The sequence below is a fragment of the Channa argus genome, chromosome 10 (genome assembly GCF_033026475.1).
Source record: "Channa argus isolate prfri chromosome 10, Channa argus male v1.0, whole genome shotgun sequence".
Lineage (NCBI taxonomy): Eukaryota > Metazoa > Chordata > Actinopteri > Anabantiformes > Channidae > Channa > Channa argus.
Window position 1 is genome coordinate 12,911,937 of NC_090206.1, and position 23,800 is coordinate 12,935,736.

Genomic DNA, 23,800 nt, shown 5'->3' on the forward strand with positions numbered 1-23,800 from the left:
CTTCACTGGTTCCTAGGTCCTAAATGTCTGTCCGACTCTGTGAAGTATCTCAAAATTCGATCCGGAGTGTTAAACCACAAGTCCCAGAGTTCAAATCTCTGTTTATCTCGGAGCAGAGCGCCTTCCTCCACCTCTCCTCCTCCTCCGCTCTCCCCCTGCATATCCAGACGTGTTTGCGCGTTGGAGACAGTCGTTACAGAAACGCTCGGGGGAAAGGAGTGTGGTGTAGGGACGGCGACAGGGGAGCCTTCAGAAAAGGTTTCAAAAAGGAAACATAATCCGGCGTAAGCTTTCGGACAAACCCACGCCGAACTTAAGTGGAGCTGCGAGCTGAACTAAGAGGCTTTATGAGACTCGTGAGCGGCTCAACGTTACCGCTTTTCTATCGCTTGTGTTGAAAAGCAAAGCTGGAAAAGAGGAAAGAAAAAAATTGTTTTTCTGCCCAGTGTTTTTATTGAACCGAGTTTCCATTGCATCTTGAGTGATGATCACATGTCCTGCCCACGGCCGGGGTTTGAGCCTTTAACGGTTTCTTATTAAAATACTCACCGGTAACACTGGGATGTCATTGGCGGATCGGCTCCCTGGCTGCCAAAGTTTAATTAAAATATTAATTTAGAGTCATGTGGCCTTTTCTTTTTAAGAGCATATTTCATCATAATTCTAAATTGGATCTTTGAAGCTGTTCGTGTAGCTCTCGTGTTTTCCTGCCCATTGTCTTGATCTGTAGCCCATGACTGCTCCCACCAGAAGCCATTTTTGAGTCTTTGATTCACGAGCCTGCTGGAGTCACTAAACACGAGCGGCTCGACCTGCTGTGGACCGCAGCGTTACCCAGTGCGCGTTTTGCAACTTTTTGATTTTTTTTAAAATCTCTAATTAGGGTGTGGAGTATTTTTGTGTGTCTGGCACTGGACGCGGTTGGTGTGCCATGGCTCGGTGTTTCCTCACCATCTACGTGCTGGTGCTCGGCTTCACAGTGGGCTGGGCTGGAGCTGAAGCGGAGCAGGCCAAACCGAGCCGGGAGAGCCCACCGGCTGTCACCCTCCATACTCTGATCACGGGAACCTGCCAGGAGATGCAGCGTTACACGGAGTCACTGGTGGGAACTGGCGTGATACGGTCAGCTGCTGAGGTACAGAGGGGAGGGGCACCGTCAGAGCTTTTAGTCGCTGGGAAGGGGTTTCTCACTTATTTCATTTCCTTATTTGTCAGTGTTCTATGATCTCACTTTACTGTTTGTATTACTGTTTAAATCTATGCTTCATTTGACCAAATACCTAATATTTAACCTCAACTTGTTAATCTCTCTCCTGATCTACTCATCTACCCCGCCCTCGTTTTTTTTTTTTTTTCATATATTCTTGCATCCCCTCCATCAATACTCTCATCCCCTTCCCTGTCCCTCACTGCATTCACCCTGCTGTGGCCCTTTTCCTTAGAGCGCAGTGTTGTCTCTTGAATCATTGCTTGGTCAGGAGCACGTCTATACCGTGGCCATGGTAAGAAAACTCCTCGGTGTCTTCATCTAGCCTGCTCTGTCATCCCCCCTTTAACAGAGACATCTCATTTGCCTCTGTTTAAGCTCATGTCACCTCAAAGGTAGAGCAAACAGTAGGTGTATGTACACTGATATTTCCATGTGAGGTTATAGTATGGTCCTACCTGTGATGATAAGGTTATGTTTAGGTGCTGGCAAGCTGATGAATAGGCTAAGATAGTTCCCCATGAGCTGGTACCTCTGAATATGAATCCCACTGAATTAGTCTCACTCAGTCTGATTGTCTTTGATTGTCTCCTGTGAGAAAACTTTGTCCAAACCATAGAAAAAAAAATTAAATAAAAATTGTGGACTTTAACCCCCAAGGTAAAAGCTAGACAACACATCTCCACACTGCACTGGTGGCTCCCAGAAATGTAATGTACCACTGTAAAATTTCTTGGTGAACTTTGTCAAGAATTGCCTGCCATTGTTTTCCTGTTCAATTTAATGGTAACTGTCAGTACAAGACTTTTGCTTTCAGTTTGTTTTTTTTAACCGTCTGCATTCCCAAAGTCTTCCTGCCGCAACCCAAACCTTTTATCTGGGCTCGGGACCAGAACCAAGGTAGCCCTTGGTGGCTGGGTGGGGCCACACACCTGGTGGGGTGGGATTCGGAACCGCAGCCTTCTGCCTCCCAACCCAATGCTCTACCACTGATCCACCAGGCCCCCTTGTTAATAGTAGATTGCATTAAGTAAAACAAAAGCAATTATAATAATACGTTTGCACCATGACAAAATGCTAAACATTAAGACATTTTATTACCCCAGGTGTGCTTTATAACTCATCTTGCAAAAAGCCTGTGCTTGCACACATGTGACACTAAGGTTTGTTATTTAGTAACTGAGCCTTAACAAACTAAAAGTTGAAAAAAAAAAAAGATGTGTTCTATTTTATTTATGTGCACACTAGTGTAGTTTGACACTAACAAATTTGTCGGTGTGTAGTGCAACAGGTGCAGATAAGCTACTTGACCAACTTACTTGGGCTACTCTTGACCTTTCTGGATGAGGCTGTGCTGTTTGTGTGTGTGCATGTCTGTGTATTTGTAAGGGTAGAGGTTGTACAGGAATAGAGAAGGGCACTGTCCAACTGTCACTTGTGTGCACAGCTGTTCAACTATCCCACACTTTATCTGAAATAATGTGTTTATGTAAGAATTCAGTTTTCGTAAAATGCAGCTGTTAATATTAGCCCTGTCGTTCACCCCCTGCATTACAAACTGCAAGTTATCTGCTTAGCATTGGGGCCATGTTTGGCTGTGTAAACAACTCTGTATCCCGTCTGTGCATGAATATTAAGTTGATTAAAATGCTGCCTCTCTTCATTGTTACCGTCTTTAATCTGAAGGTAAAACATGTCTCCACCCGTCTTTCACACTGCTTCAGTTTCTGGAGATGGTGATTCGATTTGTAGCTGAAGGAGCTGCCAGTGGCCTGAATGTCATTGCTGTTTATGTCACAGAGATTCTCAGGGTCACAGGATTTGACGGTAGGTACCAGAACACCCCCCACCCCCACCCCACCCCATCGTGTGATGGAGCTATGGAGAGCGTTTTTAGTCTTTGCTGCACGCTCTGTCCTTGGCCCTGCATGCACAGTATAGCTTACTAAAAACTGTCTGCTGGAGTAGGAGACGATCTGTGGCAGTGGAAGTTTTAAAAGAAACTATGTAGCCTCTCCCTCGGAGCCGTTTGTGTGCCACTCCCTTATAAGTGTGAGAGTTCTGTATCTTCCTGTTTAACAGTTGTATTTTTCAGGCTTTGTTAGTTGTAAAAATATGCCTTAACTGAATTTCCTCCCTCCACAGTTGCACTGACGCTGCCCCACTTCACTCCAGAGGGTGTGACTGCAGTCGCCCAGTGGGGTCTAGTGGCTCTCATTGGCTACTGGGTGCTGACCATTGTTCTCCATCTGCTGGTTGTGGTGGTGAGGCATGTGTTCTGGGTGGTGAAAACTGTCTTGGTCCTCTGGCTTTTTGGACTGATGGTGACTGACAAGGCTGCCACTGTAGACACCACTGCATTTCGAATTGCCGGCCTGGTGCTGGTATGTGCCCTGTTGACTCTGCTCACTACTCATTCTGGAAAGTCTTGTGCAGTGGAGCACCGGCTGAGCAGCCTGGAGGGCCGTCTGAGGGCAGTGGAGAAGAGGAAGGGGGAAAGTGTAGGGGAAAGGAGTTAAGATGGACAAAGCCAATGGTAATGTCAGTTAGCAAAATAGCTATTGATCATATTAATGTGTGTTTCAAATTATTGTGGGAAATAAAGTAACATCTGGGATTTTTAATCAAAACTTGACTGTTTTGTTTTGCTTTAGAAAAAGCCAAAATAGTCAAATTACACACACAAAGATATTAAATGTCTGCAATAGAAGGACAAAGTGCAAATAGGACTGGATGACCAAAAACTCATCTTTTCTATATTATCTACAATTGTATCTGAATAAAAATGTACCTAAATCCTAAACTAAAGCTAAAATAATGCTATATTGAGCAGCCAATCTCATCTTTGATGTCAATGTTTTGACTCACTAACTGGTCTGTTGTCATCTTCTGCAATCCCCCATGACTGGTGGCTCTCCTGGTGCTCAGTCAGCTGGAAGCTTTTCCGATCTTCCAGGTTCACACTAACAGTCGTCACTGCCGCTGCCATTCAGAGAAACAACTTCAGTGCCAGTATGATCATTCCTGTGAGCAAAAGTCACTTCACTCTCACAGCGGGGGAGTGGTAAGTGGGCCAGACATGAGTGTGCAGGGAAATTAACTGTAAGGGCTCAGTGTGTCACAGCCTCTCTACGTTATCTCAGACTGAGAAGATTGTAAATGTGATTCTGCATTTAAATGTTCAACATGATCATTTAATTATAATTTTGTTTAAAAAATATTACAAGAAGATCTTAGTTAATCAAAGGCATCATATTATTGTTAAAATATCAACAAAATATAACAAAACCAAAATTAGCAACTACTGGTAAACACAGTGAGGCATTTATGGGCTAGAGAACCTGATATTTTGCATTTCTGGGCTAGAGAACCTGATATCATCCCAGGGAATTGTTAGACCAGCCTAAAAGGAGGAAGAAAATAAAAAGAACCCAGAATCAGTTTTGCATTTGACTTTTCTACACTTGGTCTTCCGGCTAGATGATAAAACTAATAGAATTGGTGGTACTATTAGTTCCTTTTAGTTGTATGTTGCTTTACCACTATTATTTCTACAAACGAAGTGTGGAAGTTACGTTTGGTTTGTTAAAAACATGTTGTAACTTGTGTATGCATGACGTGATCAAACAACTTCAACATACCTACACGTTTAATTCCAAATAATTTTGCATAAAAAACGTTTTGCTCTTCTGAAGGCAAAAATCCCAAATGTAATAGATTACTCATTGTTGGTGTTTTCATCAAATTCTCAGATAGTTCTGTAATGTTAAATTTAAGCATTTGGTGGTGTTAACTGAAAAAATACTAAAGTGAGGAGTTATCTGAAAACATTTCCACATAAGACATACGAGTTGGGACTCGTGGAGAGAATTTCAGGATCAGAAACTAAATGTTGAACCAGTTGAATTGGTGTAAAGTATTGGATGAGCTCTTGTCTCTGTTTTGACATTCTGGGTGGGTGGTGTTTGTAGTAATAGTGAAGGGGAGTCACAGAGCTGCATGAAAAATCACTATGTTGGAAGTGTAAACAGTGGAATAAATGCGAACCATAAAGCAGGGTATTATTAGCTTTAATGCACCTGACTATAAAAAAGTATATAACAACACAATGTATTATGTTCACACATGCAAAAAACCTACTACTCCACCCGATTTACACAACAATCAAATGCGTACGAGGACAGTTTAAATCTCTAAATACATTTTAAATATACACGTGACAGTGACTGATAGAATGGAGACATGCAACACGAAGCCTATATAGGTTATGTTTTCTGTTTTTGTGTATACAGACAAATGCATTGACATATTTAGAGTATGTTGGACCACTGAAGTACAGCAGTTGATTGTGTTGAAATGAGCCCAGTCTAGAGATGTTTCTATGTCACTGTGCCACTCACTGCACACACTGTTATTAAACAGTCACTGTAAAACAATGTAAGTATGAGGATAAGTTTTAACTAAAAAGTTTTATATAGTAGCTTTACTGCATATCATCATTAAAGAACTACAGATTTTTTGAAGCTATTTGAATTCTGCCCAGGTAACTTTGAGGACTTTTCTACGACTTTCGACTTACAAAGAACTGTGAAATAATGAGGGTAGTTTTGGTTTTCTTCCCTGAAAAGGTTGTGACAGTTCAGCTGGTCCACAACAAGTTATGTATTTGCAACAGAAATGTTGGAAGGAAAAGGCTATTCAGTGATTACTCTGAGAAACCAGTGATGATCTGATTATTACTTATTAAAATTGTCTTTAGGTGTGACTCATGAGGTAGAAAACGGCAGCAAATAATGCAAATTCTCAATTTCGAGTAGATGCTTTTTAATAAAAATTTACCTGTTGCCTGTGGCTGGATGATGCGCTCTATTTACCCTGAATGTTGTAAAGTAGTTACGCATAAAAGCACAACACAATACACCATCAGGAAGCAGCAATTCCCAAAAAGGCACCTAGAAAAACTTGTATTACAGAATAAACAGGATCAAAGTACCCTGGTGCAATTCTTCAACTCTGTGCAGTTGAAAAGGTAAGAAGACCATTGACTTTATTCTCTTCTTGAAGCATCCTCTGCTGGTATTTTCTGAGGACAGAGGGAGGATAACAGTTTTCAAAAACACCCTGCTGCAAGAGAAACTATATTTTATGTTAATGCAGAACATTATGAAGTAGATTTTACACTGTAATTGACCTGAGCACCAGATAACTACTGATGATAGACCCAAGAGCACAAGGAGACACAAGGAGACAATTTTTACTTGTGCACAGCAGAAAGAGTAAGAGAGAGAGATGGGAGAGGTGGGAGGTTCAATGCCTTTGAATGCTTACCCTAGTATTATACTGTATGAATAAAGTATCATTGTACTATAGTATAGCAATGTTACCAAAGCAGTGCATGTTCATACATTTTCATAAAAACATTAAAGTTGCAGGAAATTGTGACATAAGTTAGTTCATACAATTCCTATTCCACTTTACTAGATTTTTCTGAGCAATCAGTTTGCATGTTTTTTAAAGTAACTAGTAACTAAAAGTAACTAATGTGTTACAAATAGGTTAGTAACTTATTAGTTAAGTTAGTAACTTATTAATTTGAATTTTTAGTGTAGCTTTCACTTAGGTGTCACACTCATTAATGCATTTACACATACCTTTATAAACCAAGGCTTTCAGCGGAAGTTAAGTTTGTCTGAGGTATAAACATCACAGTGAGTGGAGACTGAACTCAGAGGCAGAGGACAGGGAATCCCTTTCAGCTCAAATCGTGGCTCATTGTCAGAGCAGAGAGGGACGGTTGGTGCATCCACGTTCTCCGCTGGAGCTGTACCCTGAAGCTAAAAGACAGATGTGGCCCTGAGTACCACAGTATCACAAACAGGCACTCATATTGATCCAAATCAAAAGGGAAAATATTACACTTAGGAACACCTATTTTAACATTATGGTGATACTGTTTTTTTAACTGCAACTTGTGTGTGTGTTGCTGGTTGAGAACACAGAACAAGAATGGAGGTTTGTTTTAAATTTTCCTCTCTAAAAAGTGCAAATGTTGGAACAATTGTTATTTCTTCTTTAACACCATTCACAGTAAGGTGTTGAATGGCCACACTATGGGAAACAGGGTGTTGGAGAAAATGGAGAAACAAAGAAGGCAGTTACACAGGCATTCAAATACTGTATATTATGCTGGAGAGAGTGTATCATTCAGTGTTAAGCCACTAAGAAATGTCAGAAAGTGATTGGAGAGCATTCCACACAATTTCTCTAAACACAAACAAATACCATGATAATAAAAAAGGTTCCTATTAGTTCTATGTTACTTTACCACTATTATTTCTACAAATGAAGTGTGGAATAAGTGATATTTTGTCAACTTGCAATGATTACATTACAAGAAAACCCAATTTTGTTGGCAAACAGTTAGAAATATTGGATTATTATTGATTAAGTGTATGATTGTCTGTTTGTATGATCAGACAGCAGGTCTTGCCTCAGAATGAGCTGTCGGCATATTCGCAGTTGGAGGATAGTATACCTGCAGAATGAAGCAATACAGAACATTTAAGCAGTGGAGAGGGCAGTCTTACAGTCTCATAGTTTTATATCCTATTGCTTTCATTCAGTGCATTTCCCTTTGTTTCGTAGGCACTTCATCAATTATCTGTAAAGCACTGAAATTGCGTTGCTGTGCACAAAAGGTAAAATATTAATTGTTTGTTTGTTTTAATTGATTGATTTGAGAGGTTTGCTCCATGATATGCACCACTAACCAGAGGGTTATTCTGTGTATAGGAAGGAACATTGGGGTACAATGTCCTAGAGGGCTGACTGAGCTGGTCTTGGTCTGGTCCAGCACGTTCACTGCCATACTGCAATTTGAAGAAACAAAATAAGTAAGCAGTGGGGATTCATACACACACACGCGCACACACACTTTCGGGTAGCTTTAATGCAGATCATGTTCACCTCATGGAAATTAACAGCAGTTCCAGCAGTGGTCACAGCACCATCCTTTTCAGAGGATCTCTTCCTACAACAGCAGGATCTCATGCAGCAACAGCAGGAAAGTGCGATGATAAAAGCACCAACACCAATGTAGAAGTAAATTGCATGATTACGTATTTCTGAAATGAGTCAATTGATCAATTAGTCCATGAGCAGAACATTTATCATGCAATTTTGATAACAACCCAATAAGTTTGTTTGCAAGATTGTCAAATATTTGCTTTGGTTCCACCCTGTCAGAAATGCAGATATCTCCTTCTCTGCATTTGTGCCTGTAAATGTTTCCTGAATAATAATAATAATAATAATAATAATAATAATAATAATAATAATAATAATAATAATAATAATAATAATACATTTCTGACAAATACAAAGCAAAACATTTTCTTTTCTTGTGGCTAATAACAACTTTTGAAGCACTTTGAATAAAGCCAAAATTAAAAAACCATCCAAATGATTAAAAAAAGGTTTTAAAATACAGAGGTAATGCAAAAACAGTCTACTTACGCTCTATTTCCAGTTCTAATACTACGGCCTTGTTGTCATTCTGATCCCAAAACTCAAAGAATCCATTACATGAAATTGAGACGCCCTCACTTGTAAGACCACAGGGCTTTAAAACATCAAACCCTTCACAGTCAAACCGATTCCAGCTCTCCTGCAGCCTGCCTTGACGGACAACTTCATTCTTGGGGCCTCTCTCTTTGTTGTCACTTTTTGAGAAGAAGTATATATTGCAGGCGTTCGGCTCCAGGACAAAAGTGAAGCTGAATTTTTCACCAGGTTTAAGTTTGTAAAGCCTTTTGTTCTCTGGAAGAGAGAATGCACAAAACAGAGGACATTAAAGACTTTCTCGAAACTAAATATTTTTGAAAACACATTTAAGTGCCATCTTGCTGAGAACTGCGACAGAAAGCTGGCAACTCTGTACCACAAATACTGAAAGTGGGGCAAAACAGCTAACCTGGTGATTCCATATACAACCCACCAAATCCTTTTTAATCTTCAGTTTTTGAGCATTTCGTAAAAAGAGACCAAAGGCTGGCCGGGTTTTTTTGAGGTCAGTTTTGAGACATTTAAACTTGGTTTCTCCCTCTGCTTGCATGCCCTGTGGCAAGCAAAGGAAAAAGCCTCTTCATACTTGTTGCACAAGTGTGAATGATATAAATCTCCTTAACTAACTAACTGTGTCAAGAAAGCATATCAGCTCACAATTTTCCCAAAATGTAGAACTGCTCCTTTAAAGGAATATCAATTCAATAAATGCGACATGTTCAAGACTTACTGTACGTAAACTACGGTGACATACACTCCTTCCGTCTTATGCATGTTGGTATGTGTGTTAGCCATGTAACTATACAACTGGAGCAATAATACTTTCATGTGATGTATTTTGACCTACACTTGGTGTAATGCTACACTTTATTCCTTAACCCCACTGAAAGAAGACATTACCGTTGACTGCAAAAGTTGAATTCCCCTATTTTATAATGGCAAAGAGAGTAACACAAAGATTAATTTTAATCAATGTATAACAATCAGTGTACAATTAGGTAGTATAAGTTATTTTTAAAATATTTAAAACATTTAGAACATAATGATGTAATGTTACGTTTACCTCCCCCTACATGCAATGTAGGTGCATGGGGATGCCATCTTAACTCTAAATTTTACATGATAATAGTGCAAATTCAGCCAGATAAACAGAAAAATGAAAAGAAAGATCCTCACCTTTCACCTTCAGGGTCTTAGTGAACTGTACTTTTTGGTCTTTGTCTCTCACTGTGTAGAGGCCACTGTCTCTCTGTGTTAAATCTCTTATCACATAGTTCAAACCTTGCACCTTCCGCCTACTGTCGGAACTGGCTGTGGCGTTGTCTCGATTCCACAGGATTGTCACGTCTGAGTCACGTTTAGCATTGAATTCGATGGAGTGAGTGTTTAGGTCCAGCAACATCGTGAATGTGCTCCCATAGTACTCCTCCTTATCATATGAAAAGCCTGGAGAGGAAATCCAGAGGAACAGAAACAAACTTTATGAATATATGTAAACATTATCACACACCCCCATTAAGCCCAGTTTATGCAATGCTACACAATTATGTAAACATATGTTTTACCATGATTTGATTTTCTTAAGTTTGACTAAAATGTGATATGATCACTGAATATCCTAATGTATGTACAAACTATACACCACTTTATTAGGTACACCTAATTTTACACCTAAAATGTATTGCGATCCAAGAATTCTACTTTTACAATGTTACAATTTCTCAGTTTTAACTTGAAACTGTCTGAATGGTGATAATTCCACTCTCTGTTTATTATTGAGGTCATAGTGGGTGTTGGAGTTGTAGCAGAGTCCATTATGTTAAGAGATGGATCTAATGTTTTGGCCACCCTATTCAAAATAAATGGAGGTGTTAGGGTAAGTTACTGAGCTAGTTTTTAACATCTGTGATATCAGGCAATTGAAAACCAGGCTGCCAACTCTGTACCAAAACTCTGTACCCCCCACCCCCGCCCCCCTACACTCTACACCACAGCATTTGCGCCAACTGGTATAAAACACTTGAATCTTGATGGAGAAGAAAATACCCTCAAAACCTCAGTTTTATCCAACAGTTGTGTTTTTCCAAATATAAATATAGCAGCTCATTTCCTGCTTTTAATGAATAAACGATCCAACGTATCCGTATTGTTTTTGTTTTTGGCTCTGTTGTATTTGTCAACCATTACAGCAATGTTTCCAACATGACAGAGTTGTCACCGCTGAGACTATCGGGCTACACAGGAGTGGATCTCAACAAGACGCTAGACAGTGGAGAAAAGTAAAGACAAAGTAATCCATTCAAAATGTGGACAGTCCTCGTGTTATTGGACTGACTACAGTAGTTGCCGCTGACTGTGGAAAGACTGAAAGAAGCAGCGTAGCAAGGAGGAGTGGTATCATTTACTCACCGCCACACACCGAGGCTCCCACCAACAGCAGCACTAACATAATGCGCCGTGATCCACAAATTCAAAGCCTGAATCCAGCAGCCAGGTAACCAGCCCGTACGACTTCATTCAGCAGGACAATGCCAGTCTAAGCCGGGGTTAGGGTTGTAGGGTGGACCCACCCTACCAGGCGTCTCCAATGAATTACTCGTGGTGCATTTAAGTACTGTCGGAAATAACCTGGTTACTTTGTGCAAGCTGACAGAAGGCAGTCGAGTTGGCCAAGTGTACCCACGGTGTGTATTTGGTATGTGGTATGTGGTGTCCTTATACCCTCTTTAATCTAACGTGGTTCACAGCCGAGTTGTCATATTATCGTGTGGCCCCAAACTAAACTTTAAATGATAAGAAATGCTCAGTTAGGCTAAATAAAATATAGAACATCTTTTCTTTTTCTTTTTCATTTACTTTTAAATATTGCTTATTGAGAAAATGTATCTAGTTCACATTAAACTGTATATTTCTAGCCCATGGTTTTTTATTTACGTTTGGGGCTTTTAGAGTATGCAAATAATTTAGGTTTTAGCTTTAAATAGAAGGTGACACGTTCATGGCCTGGTTGCCACCAGTTGCCGCACTTGTCTTTAATGTCAGAACAGGGGAACAGAAAATCATATTTTATAAGCATTTGATATATCCTCAATTGTATTATTCGGATAGCAATAACTTTACCTGCTAAAATATATATGGGAGGGTAAAAGCTATGAATTAATAAACCCTACATAAATAAATATTACCCTGTAATGTAGTGCAGCCTTACTGGAGCATAGGCTAAAATGCAAATACAAGCACGAGTACAGGTACTTCAAAAACATTTCTCTGCAGTAAACAGATCATTGTTCCCTTGTGCTTTAGTAAACTGCTAAATATCCCACGTTATAACTGTAGCACTGTGTTTGCGCTAATAGCGTTTACCTCAAAGAAACTGCCAAGAACATTTTGCGTAGGTGCAGCTGAGAATACAACCATCCAGAAAAACTAAACGGAGGGTGCGTGTGCTCATGCGCGGTCTGCAGAGGACGTTGTTATCATCTAATCCTCATACACTTAAACATACATACAGTATTCAGCTCTGGACGTATCCTCCACACACCGTGCAGGTGAGTAGACAGACTGGATGCGTCTCAGATTGTGTGATCATTTGTATGACATCTGACAGAAATGGCCTGATGGCCTGCTGGGTAACGTGTTGGACACCTGAGTGGACAACACTTGAAATGGCAGGCGGGACGTCTCGGAACAGCCAGTGAGAGGATTGATGCTTTATGGATGTAGCCTGTGTGTTAGGCCCTGTGAAGGCTGGCGCCTTGCAAGGACATCGGCACAGTGGTTTCTGGGCTCCACCTGTGTTGCATGTGGGTTGATGATGTCCCTTTAGGACTCACATGTCCCTTGGGATCGAAGTCGAGACGAGGTGGGGAGATGAATGACAGTCTAATGAATCTCTGTTCTCTTTACAGAGCAAGAGTCTGGTCTGTCCCCACATGAGAGGATGTCCCCCTGTGTCCTGGTCACTACGCTTTTTACCCTCCGAATTGCTATGGGTACGTTTTTGAATATAATTTTGGTCTATTTCACTTTTCTACTTGTAATCAGGCCTAAATAAATACTCATTATTTAATCAGGATACTTTACTAATAGTTGCATGTAACAATCATAAGTCATTGCTAAGAGAAACAATTTTGTTGGCATCCTGTAAAAATCTATCTTTAACTAATGCTTATCCTGTTTTATGTTATGTAATGTAATTGATGTTGACAAACCAATTCGTTCTGTAATAGAAAGCAACATGACAGAGTTAATAAGTCATGTGCATTTAGAAATAACTGCTCTTGACACTGGTCCTTCTGAGGGTCTGTGAAAAATGCAACAGTCCAAGCTTTTAAGTTGATTGACTGTTAATAAAAAAGGATTAGTGTATGAAGTGGTTTATTACACTTTTTGCTTACTTTATATTTGCCAAGCTGGTTGTACAGACCATCCTAAGCCTAAACCTAAACACACCCGTCAAAAAAATCGACCCTTAGGGAACCCCACACTTAAAACTGAACTGTAGAACATGATTTTGAGAACAGCAAGGAAAGTTCTGTTGATAAGGTTTGAACATAGCAGATTTAAAGCTGTAGGCTACTCATTTAAGGTCTACCCACGCTTCTGCAAGACTCAAGACAACAATGTGATCAACAGTATCAAAACCTGCATTTAAATCTCATAAAACTACGACTGAACAATCACATCCTTCAGCTGCCAGAACAATTGCACCACAGTTTCCTATTATTCCTGTTCATCTGAAGTCTAAGCATTGTGCAGGAGAAATATAATAATTGCTTTAATTTTGCCCTTCTGACAGGTTGGGGCATACCAGGTGAGTTATCAGCAACATTCCCTCATATATTCTTTACCTAGAGAAGGTTTTAATAGGTCCCTGACTTTCTTTTCCACTTCAACAGCTGAAGGAGAAGAAGTCCAGATGTTGTGTGTCGGGGAGGAATTTCATCTGCCAGTCTACTCGACATCCCGAACAGTGATTTTTACACCCCACCCTGATGGACCAAAGCGCATCCTGCTAGAAAAAACCATGGTGAGTAGAAGTGTGCCTGTACTCATGCTTGTGTTTTATTGTTATTTGGAGTGGACAGATTGTCTAAACTTATTTACAACTGCAGGTAAAGGACCCCAGGTATGAGTGGACCAGAGATAAGATGTTAGTCCTGAATGAAGTGACTCAGAGTGATCAGGGACTGTATGCCATCAAACTGCTGTCTGGATTCACCTATGAGACTGTGCGTCTGATTGTCTCAGGTACAAGAGTTTGCTCTTTTTTAGAGAATGATAGTTTTCATTATTCTCCAAGCCAGAAATTATATTCAGCTACTATGATTGACTTAAAGCTAAGCATTTTGGTTGTTCTCTTTCATGTGATCCTCACATGTATTTGGATCCTTCAGTTTACTAAATGTACCAAATCAATATTGTTAACTACTCCATTTAAAGTAAAACGCTTTTATTGAAAATCTGTTCAAGCAGAAGTGCAGACATATTATCAGCACATGTATTAAGTAAATCATTCTCATGAATAAAGGCTCCTGCGCTGAATGATAAGTCATTATATTTTCTTTTAGACTGATGCTTATGCAGCCCTTCCATTTCTCAAGTTAGGTATGGCTTAGTCCAGCGTTGTATTGTAAAGGTCACAAAATAGATCTGAGGGGTACAGTACTTGAATAGACTGACCTGCCTATGTTCTACCTTTCTTGACATCCTTCCTGATCCCAAACTTTGTTGTGCTTTTTCAGACTGCATTAAATCCTTCCACAGAAACTATGGGGACAGCTTTGAGCATATCATCCCTGAAAATGGCTCCTTACTTGAATTCTCTCCCCGGGGCGCTCCACCTGAGGCCACACCCATTGTACTGTGGAACCAGACCGACCCCCAATCCGGTGGAAGAAGGCGGGGGCGACTGCTACGGGGCGGGAAGGTCTGGGTGGCCGAGAGAGTAAAGCAGACAGACCAAGGCAACTACACCGTGAGAGACCGCCAGGGAAAAGTGCTGATCCGCAGCACCCTCACTGTCCGTGGTGAGTAGAGAAAAATCAGGGGAGGATTAGTGTTTTGAGAAGCTGACCAAAGAGTTTATTTAACTTTAGCATCCTGTCAGCGGTAATGGTTATGTTTTATCTCTTCCTCTCATACCTTCACATTTCCTTCATTCTCCACTGCTCTCTCTATGTTTGTGATCTTGCTTATGGATGCAGGGTACTCCTTCAATATCACCCGCTTCACCAAGGAGTCTCTAAACCTGCCCCTGTTTCTTCCTGTTCCTCATGCCCACCTCATTTTTACCCCTACTCGATACCCCAATGAATCGTCCCTGGGCCCTTTTGACCCCAAGCCCCCCCGTGGTCCTGTGCAGCTGATCCGTGAAGGCCAAATAACAGACTATGACATGCGATACAGGGGCCTTATCTCCCTGGGCAGGAATGGTACCATCAATGAGGTCGTCATAGCAAGGCTGACCTCAAGACACGATGGGGTGTATGAAATCAAAGACGAGGAAGGCAACCTGGTTTCTTCCACCTGGTTGCAGGTGATCGGTGAGTAGCGGCATGTGTTTGCATGTTTTTCTTTATCTTAATACTTTGTTTCCTCCCGATGCCAAATCTATACCGTCTCTGTATCGCAACTCTCCAGAAAAAGGTGGCAGATGGCGAGCACTTCTCAAGTCCATCACTGTCCCGTCTTGCATGTTTGTGTCACTGGCTGGTTTCTTCCTGTTCATGAAACGCTACCCGAACTGTAGCCTGTCGCAGATCATGGCTGGCCTCAGGTCAAACCGGACACCACCAGCCAACCCACCAAGAGTTAATATCCAGGTGAGAATATGAAGAGAATCGTTACTGTATGTGTTTCATTTATTTAATCATTATCGTGTACATCATAAAATCACTGATTTTATAGCTGCATTTTTTTTCTTAAGGACATACTTTACACATAAATACAGTACATTACCTCCCTCTTTACTATCACTGCCCATTTGTTCATCTTTTTATAAATCTAATGCACTTTTGCTCTAAGCATTTGCACTTGTTAGATACTAAACTTTATTCTGTTGCGCTGGTACTGTACTTACTATGTGACAATGACAATAAAGGTCGAATGTTTGAATCGCATGCAATGAGATTTTGGACCAACATGTTAGACAGCACTCTCCACCACCATAAACAAAACACCAAATGGTAAAAAGAAAAAAAAATGTATTTAACTTATCAAAAGTTGTCCACAAATTTGTATATGTGTGTATGTGTGTGCATGTGTGCATGCAGAACTACAGCCAACCCATCTCTGAGCCTTGTGACTACTACAGTCACTCTCCACAGGCTGGAACGCCAAGAAAATGGACCCCAAGAGCCAGTCCTTCTCATACTGTAAGGGTGAAGTGAATTAATTGCATTGGCAGGTTTTTTTCTCTTTGCTTCAAAGTGTTATTGTCTCTATGCATACGGGCTATATATATGCATGTGTGCTGCTGTTTTTATTTGCAGGGTTATGCTCCGGTAATGGTAGAAACTCTAAGAGGTGAGAACCAACAGGCACATGGGGTAACGGATGGGAGCTCGCCTAGCCATAATTCAGCCACTGAGGTATTACCACACTACACTATAAATGTAAGAATTTGTATTACAGACCAAAATCTGAATTAAGAATTCCAAACCATTGCAGGGCCATTTTGTCATTTAGAAAAATTAAGCCTTGTCTGTATTTCTTCCCAGCACAACACACCTAATGAGGAAGAGAAAAGGATTTCATATTCTGTGCCTGGTGCCTCTGATTGTCTCCACTCCTCTGAGGACTGTGTTCAATTCCAGATCAAGAAAGATGGTGATGAACAAAGATGGAGGAAATCACAAGAATACTTTTCCACACTGCCACTAGAGACAGACAGCTCTGGATTCTGCAGTGTTTACACGTCGGAGAAACTGAACTTCTTATGAAGCAGAGACTGGAGCTGCAATAAAGTGATAAAGAAACTACAGTTTTGGATTATCAAGTGCGGTATAGTTGTTGTGGAAAAGAAAGATCTTTGCTGTGCCTTTTCTATCTAAGCCCAATTTTAATGGTGTTGTATCAATATTGCATGTACTTTTGGTCATGTAATTTTTCTAAGGCATGAGTTGAGCATTATCCTTCATGTTTCACATTGCCCATTTCTTGATAATGGCTAATGGTGCTCCTGCTGTTACCTACCTCCAGTTCCTCAGGACCAATATAATCTGCACTGTATTTGGCGAGTGTTTTTACAGTATGCGTATGTTTGTGTGTAATGTGAATTTTAGGGCTACATAGAAATTAGAGCTGCGATACAAAACTTTGCAAAAGGGAATTTTAAAGAACTGTACACTGATACAGATTTAGTTAAAGTTCATCGATTGTGTTAACCATTTCTTACTGTAACACTGAATTATCATAATAAATGTCTGTTCTGCACTTTAAGGTTTTAGCAGTTTAATGAAATAGTGTATTAACCTTTGTGGTGATAGCTATGTGAAATGTAACATTTCACCAAATACTGCAATATTCTATTAATCTGTGAACTTTGTGTATATTGTATCACCTAATCTTCATAGTGACAAAAGAGGATTAACTGCTGCTTGTGATATTTTTGCAATGTCAAAATGTCATCTCAAAAATAAAATGTATCTTTAACACATACTGTATATTTAGATGTTTCCTTCCATATAGTGTTTGTTTTGCTTTAACTAATTATAATTTGCATTATGGCTACCACTTAAAGGGCAACTTCACCAATTTTCAACTTGCGTCATATGGCTTTAGTGTAGGTGTAATGTACATTAATGCTTTTAAACTTCCCTATATGAAAATACTTCTCTGCTTCTAGCTGAAGAACTCCTCCAGATGGGGTTTTTCACCGTAAGTAGTTCAGATCCCTGGTCCCCTGGAGGAGCTTTGGAAAAGCACATTGAGTATGATTACAAACACGGTAGTACACATAATCTGATTACATAATACATAATCTGAACTATAGGCTCATCCAAGTGATGTGATCTGGAGGCATTTTTCAGCTAGAAGTATGGAGATATAGGGAAGTCAGAGGGAAGTTTAAGGACTGTTGCATTACTTACATGTACTACATAAACTAGAACCAAGTTAAATATCAGTGAAGGCATCCTTTAAGTTGACAAAGATCAAGCTCAGACAATATCCAAATACATTATATTCAATTTATTTTAACCTCAGAAAAAAGGCCATATAGAGAATAGCGTTAGGTTATAATGCTACCACTTTGGTTGACAAAGATCAAGCTCAGCCAGTAAGTAAATACACTAAAGTCAACTTCTTTTATCTTCAGAAACGATGTTATTCTAAAATGTGAGAATCGTTTTTGATTGATTTTGTTTGATTAATTAATTTAGGTCCTAGGCAGCGGTATTCCGGGTCGTCGCCTGTGATGAGCAGACTGGTACTAATTTCAGCACCTCTTTGCTTTCTTTCGGCGGTAGAGGGCAGAAGTGCGCCTGAGAGCCTTGGACATTGAGCCGGAACAACGCGTAGAAGAAGAAGAAGAAGCCCGTTTGTAGCGGCAATGAAAGGACAGCGTGTTACTTCTAATCTGAGTAAAACATAACTATAGGGTATATTACTGGTAATTATTAAAGTACGAGGCGAGTAAATTTTAGCCATTAGAAGTGACTCTTAGAATTGCTTCGGGAAGATGTCTTGGGTTTGTGCAAGTAAGTGAAGTGGAATTTACTGATATGACGGAGCTAGTATAGGTTAGCTTATAGTCACCACGCTAATGCTAGCAGCTAATGCTAGCTAACGGTAGCGACCATGCATTGCCGCCTACTTGTTGTGATAATTCACTGGCCTTGATTGTGGATATTTTATTTTTCATTGCCATGTGGTTTTTAACTGGTAAGTTATTTGCATTTTTGCAGTCTCTAACGAAGTGCCGGAGCACCCGTGTGTCTCCCCGGTATCCAACCAGGTCTTTGAGCGAAGGCTGATCGAGAAGTACATCGCAGAGAATGGGACGGACCCGATGAATGGGCAACCTCTGTCGGAAGAGCAGCTCGTAGATATAAAAGGTAAATTGCTGGATGCAGGTGGGCATATAAATAGTTGGTTAACGTTTACTAACTTTACCTTTTAAGTGTTTGTGAAGATTCCAGCTTTCAATTCATATTTATATTGTAGTTTTGAGGCATTTGTGTTGCATGAAGTTTCACTCAGAGGTGATAGAAGTAATAAGATACCTCGATAGAACACAGTGAAGTTTGACTGCAGCAGAGTTTACCACGGCTAGAATTATCTTCTCATTAGCCAATCTCTTCTTTATTTAGTTTCCCACCCAATTAGACCAAAGGCACCATCAGCTACAAGCATTCCTGCCATTCTCAAGTCCCTTCAAGACGAATGGGTAAGTGCTGTTGACCTTGTAGCTTAGCAAAGAAGTAATCCACAACTTAAAAACCATTGGCTCAGATCAGTGAATTTGTAGAATTGGCTGTAGTAAAGCTTGCATAGAGTTGTTTGCTTTTTCCTCCCTTTTAATTTTATGTAGATGTGGTGAAGAGTTTCCTCCTACCCTTCTCTCTATTAGGATGCCGTCATGCTGCACAGCTTCACTTTGAGGCAGCAGCTGCAGACTACTCGCCAAGAACTTTCCCATGCCCTTTATCAACATGATGCTGCCTGCAGAGTCATCGCCCGACTTACCAAAGAGGTCACTGCTGCAAGAGAAGGTAGGTCGACAGCAACCTTTCTTCTATTGTGGTGCATTATTCCAGTTATAAGCACACAGACGAGCTTCAATACAATCATCGACTCAGCAAGAGTTAATAGATTATACTTTCAGAGTTTCCTTCCTAATTGGGTTTAATTCCTTCCTACAGCTCTTGCTACACTCAAACCCCAAGCTGGATTGGTTGCCCCTCAGGCAGTTCCTGCCTCTCAGCCATCCGCAGCAGTGAGTGTCTTTTAATGCCAGTGGAAAAGATATTAACAAAAAAAATACGTTTTGCCAAATGCCAATAACACTGTCTATTTCTCAATGTCTATTTCTACTCTTAGGGTGCAGGTGGAGAGCCTATGGAGATTAGTGAGCAGGTGGGAATGACCCCTGAGATTATCCAAAAGGTAAGATGTGTTTTCTTTTTTCTTTTTTTTCCCCGACATAAATCGTTCTTTTTGCAATAAGTTTTCGTTTGTATAGAAGGTTCATGACATGTTCTTTTTTCCTGTTCTGTTTTCAGCTCCAAGACAAAGCTACTATCCTTACCACAGAGAGAAAGAAGGTATGCAATGATTTTAATATTGTGTAAACACTGTTCTATGTTTACAGCCATTTTGCCTCAATTTGCCTCAATATGCTTTTACACTTTAGTAATGACTTTACTGCATTTTGACAGAGAGGAAAAACTGTGCCAGAGGAGCTGGTTAGAGCTGAGGATCTCAGCAAATATCGTCAAGTGGCTTCCCATGCTGTAAATTTTGACATTTTTCTGTTCCATCATAAATTAAGAATTCTCGTTATAGCTGTTGGACTACAACAGTTTCATAAAGAGATGTACATATGACTCAACAGGCTTTTTGTTCCCTTTAGGGTTTGCATAGTGCCAGTGTTCCTGGTATTTTGGCCCTGGATCTATGTCCTTCAGACACAAATAAAGTCCTTACTGGTATATTGAATACACCTTTATTTTTTACTAGATTGTGTTGCTGTGTTAGACATCATTTGCAGTGTCTCTAATTTGATCTTGACTGCTCTGTGTTCTTCTAGGTGGAGCTGATAAGAATGTGGTGGTGTTTGACAAGAACGAGGAGCAGATTGTGGCAACTCTTAAGGGCCATACCAAAAAGGTCACCTCTGTCATTTACCATCCATCTCAAGTGAGTTTCCTTGTTTTGTATACATAACCAAACAAAATCTTTTAAAAAGCAGATCATGTCTCTTAAAAGAACAACATATCTCCCAATTTATTTGCAGATATTCAAAATTGAATTCTAATTTTTTACTTTCTTTCCCTTCCCCTCGCTTTCTTGCTGCCTTTCCACATCTAGTCTGTGGTCTTCTCTGCATCTCCAGACACCACCATCCGTGTGTGGTCCGTCACTGGAGGCAATTGTGTCCAGGTCATCCGTGCCCATGAGGCAGGGGTCACAGGGCTCTCCCTACACGCTACTGGGGACTACTTGCTTAGCTCCTCTGAGGATCAGGTGTGTTTGCGGCTAGTGGACAACAGACTCCCTGCTTCAGTTAATTCTGAATAATGTTTAATGCTGTCTCTTCTATTATGCTGCAGTACTGGGCCTTCTCTGATATCCAGACTGGTAGAGTCCTTACCAAAGTTACTGATGAAAGTGCTGGTTGCGGTAAGTGTATCTTAACGTGTATTTAATAGTCTTTGTTAGTCTTCCTCTTTCAGGTGGTAATGGGTTTTTTTGTTTGTTTTTTTTTTTCTGCTCTCACAGCTCTGACCTGTGCTCAGTTCCACCCTGATGGTCTTATATTTGGCACTGGCACGGCCGACTCCCAAATCAAGATCTGGGATCTGAAGGAACGGACTAATGTGGCCAACTTCCCTGGCCACTCTGGTCCTGTCACCTCCATTGCTTTCTCTGAGAATGGATACTATCTGGCCACAAGTGAGAAATACTAATCATGTTTTTACAGAGTATTGTTGAAATGTTTATGTGCATTCACATAATAGTAGATTGTATGCTGACCTCGTTGTGATGTGGTCCTCCAGGTGCCCAGGATAGCTCTCTGAAACTGTGGGATCTTAGGAAACTGAAGAACTTCAAGACCATCACTCTGGACAACAACTATGAGGTAAGAAATATCAGGTATTTCACTTGTTGATGGAATTTTTTCTAATAAATGAAAAATAAAGAGGATGCTTATGTTTGCATGTGAAATATGAAACTAGTAGACAGTTAACTTGGCATTAACAATGGAAAGGTGATGTGCAAACATCCTGACTCAATTTAATTGCAATGCAGAGAATATTTGAGATAATGCTGAATCATGTCTTCCTGAGGTTCTTTCCTCTGTGCTTCTGAATATCTCATGTTGTGTTTGTGTTTCAGGTGAAGTCCCTCATGTTTGATCAGAGTGGTACCTACCTGGCTGTAGGAGGGTCTGACATCCGCGTCTACATCTGCAAACAGTGGTCTGAGGTCCTCAACTTCACGGGTGAGGAAGAAAAACTCTTTACACACTGTGTTCATGCATCTCAGGTGGTACTTGCTGCAAGGAAGATGCTTGATTAGAGTTTTTTTTTTTCCTTTTCTCTCTCTCTTTCTGCTTGCAGACCACACAGGATTGGTGACTGGAGTGGCCTTTGGTGAGAATGCCAAGTTCCTGACTTCAGCTGGAATGGACAGAAGTCTCAAGTTTTACAGTTTGTAGAAAGTGAAATGTTTGAGGATGATAGGAAGAGGGGACAGCAAAAAAAAAGGATAGAAAATATTAAATCAGATGCACAAGCCAATATAATGTTCCCATCTGATTTCCCAGCAATTATGATTTAAATGTAGTAATTTCTTTTTGTGTGTTTTTGGGGGGCGCTAAAATTGCTTGTTGTAATACAACCTGTTGTAGTACCCTGTTGGAAACGGCATGTTGTTTGAGAGCAGTTTGCTTTGCTTCTTATTGTAGACCAGCTTCATCACAGTATCTATAGGGTAAGATTAAAATACATTTGTAGTGATGTACAGTATGGCTAAAAAGAAGATGAACAGGTGTGAGTTTCATGTTCCTCTGTGACAAATTTAGTTGTTTATCTTCATCTCATTTTCCATTTCATTTGTTTCATTTAAACTTCTTCTTTTTTTTTCCAATTGTACATTTCTTGTTATTTGCTATTTTACCTGTTGTACCTCTGCCCTTTTACAATGAAATAAACTATCTTTTGTATTGTCATATGTGTCAGGTTGGCAGAGATTGTTAGATATAGGCCGGGGGGGTAATAATTGCTTTTCTGAGAAATTTCACTACATCTAACATATACAATATATATTTATAAGTGTTTCTTACCCTTAAGCTTGAGTTTAATGTATTGTTCAAATTACTCAGTGTATCCTGGCATAGTTCAAACTAAGTGTGTGTATTTGACTTTTACCTCTATACCAAAACAATTTTTGGTTGTATGTAGGTGCTGGACCTTTTGCTTAGCAGGGTTTGGCACTGGAAGAATTTTCACACCTTTCTGCCATATGGGGAGTAGTATATGAGCATGATTGTGTAACATCACAGCTACTTTGTACAGTAAATGCACCTAACACAGGCTCAATGTGCAAACTTAGAATATCCTGTGCACATACAGGGAGAGTGGACTTCTCACTGAGTTAGGATAAGAATTGTCCTTTAGATTTACATTGAATCTTGATTTTTTTAAACAAAACACTTCAATTCATGAATATTTTAGAAAGGTGATGCATTTATTTAAAGGAAGTTGTAACATTCCATCATGGGTCTTTTGGAGTTTTTATATTAAGTTGCAACTATATTAAGTTTTTAAGTGATTTTCATGATTTCATGTGTGGTCCTTGGCTCCCTTTACAATTATTTAATTTAGAGGTTTGGGTTTAGGTTAGAAATTTGTAAATAAACTCCTCCTGATCTTTTTCAGTAGAGGGTCAAAGGTCAGAGGGTGTCCACATTCTAAAGTCCCTTTAGGCAAATCTGGTATTTGGACTATTGAAAGAAAACTTGCCTTGGGCCCCAGAATGGCTAGGGCTTTCGCCCCAGTGTCAACAGCAAAGTTTTGGCCATACAGCAGTTTTTCCTTAGATTCTTCTATCCATCCATTATCTTAACTTTAGGGTCGATGGGGGATTTGAGCCTATCCCAGCAGTCCTTGGGCGAGAGGCCCGGACACCCTGATCAGGTTGCCAGTCTGTATCATGCCCAAAGCAGAGGGACCTAGACAAACAACCGTTTACACTCACACCTATGAGCAACTTAGTCAGTTAAACGACATGCGCGTTCTTGGACTGTGGGAGGAAACTCAAAACATGCAAATTCCAAACCAACAGCTGACAGGGGAATCAAAA

General features: G+C 40.2%; 4 protein-coding genes across 13 annotated transcripts; 3 read left to right on the top strand and 1 right to left on the bottom strand.

The window, feature by feature from the left end:
• Positions 1-146: 146 nt before the first annotated feature.
• Positions 147-5,114, top strand: LOC137133811 (voltage-gated monoatomic cation channel TMEM109-like). Of its 2 annotated transcripts, XM_067517758.1 has the most exons (4): positions 147-1,135; positions 1,443-1,502; positions 2,932-3,034; positions 3,353-5,114. In XM_067517758.1, the coding sequence occupies exons 1-4, from the start codon at positions 932-934 to the stop codon at positions 3,724-3,726; spliced, it is 741 nt and encodes a 246-aa protein (XP_067373859.1). In that variant the 5' UTR covers positions 147-931; the 3' UTR covers positions 3,727-5,114. The 2 variants fall into 2 exon arrangements, with proteins under 2 accessions (XP_067373859.1, XP_067373860.1); XM_067517759.1 differs by lacking the exon at positions 1,443-1,502 and having other exon boundaries at positions 149-1,135.
• Positions 5,115-6,858: 1,744 nt separating this feature from the next.
• Positions 6,859-11,359, bottom strand: LOC137133810 (uncharacterized). Of its 2 annotated transcripts, XM_067517756.1 has the most exons (7): positions 11,180-11,359; positions 9,947-10,216; positions 8,723-9,025; positions 8,174-8,331; positions 7,978-8,076; positions 7,698-7,742; positions 6,859-7,041 (listed from the first exon to the last, which is right to left on the bottom strand). In XM_067517756.1, the coding sequence occupies exons 1-7, from the start codon at positions 11,217-11,219 to the stop codon at positions 6,877-6,879; spliced, it is 1,080 nt and encodes a 359-aa protein (XP_067373857.1). In that variant the 5' UTR covers positions 11,220-11,359; the 3' UTR covers positions 6,859-6,876. The 2 variants fall into 2 exon arrangements, with proteins under 2 accessions (XP_067373857.1, XP_067373858.1); XM_067517757.1 differs by lacking the exon at positions 7,698-7,742 and having other exon boundaries at positions 11,180-11,358.
• An 811-nt stretch (positions 11,360-12,170) lies between these two features.
• Positions 12,171-17,444, top strand: LOC137133808 (uncharacterized). Of its 8 annotated transcripts, none has more exons than XM_067517747.1 (11): positions 12,171-12,318; positions 12,679-12,762; positions 13,569-13,583; positions 13,669-13,799; positions 13,885-14,020; positions 14,515-14,799; positions 14,977-15,315; positions 15,413-15,594; positions 16,045-16,146; positions 16,264-16,386; positions 16,492-17,444. In XM_067517747.1, exons 2-11 carry the CDS (start codon positions 12,711-12,713, stop codon positions 16,711-16,713), a joined length of 1,587 nt encoding a protein of 528 aa, XP_067373848.1. In that variant the 5' UTR covers positions 12,171-12,318; positions 12,679-12,710; the 3' UTR covers positions 16,714-17,444. The 8 variants fall into 8 exon arrangements, 7 of the variants coding, with proteins under 7 accessions (XP_067373848.1, XP_067373852.1, XP_067373851.1 ...); XM_067517751.1 differs by having other exon boundaries at positions 16,099-16,146; XM_067517750.1 differs by having other exon boundaries at positions 16,264-16,362; positions 16,492-17,443.
• An 838-nt stretch (positions 17,445-18,282) lies between these two features.
• On the top strand, positions 18,283-22,667 carry prpf19 (pre-mRNA processing factor 19). Its single transcript, XM_067517754.1, has 16 exons — positions 18,283-18,471; positions 18,679-18,828; positions 19,084-19,160; positions 19,344-19,485; positions 19,636-19,709; positions 19,814-19,879; positions 19,996-20,037; positions 20,152-20,226; positions 20,346-20,421; positions 20,523-20,632; positions 20,804-20,959; positions 21,046-21,115; positions 21,215-21,388; positions 21,493-21,575; positions 21,833-21,938; positions 22,057-22,667. The coding sequence occupies exons 1-16, from the start codon at positions 18,453-18,455 to the stop codon at positions 22,152-22,154; spliced, it is 1,518 nt and encodes a 505-aa protein (XP_067373855.1). The 5' UTR covers positions 18,283-18,452; the 3' UTR covers positions 22,155-22,667.
• Positions 22,668-23,800: the final 1,133 nt, after the last annotated feature.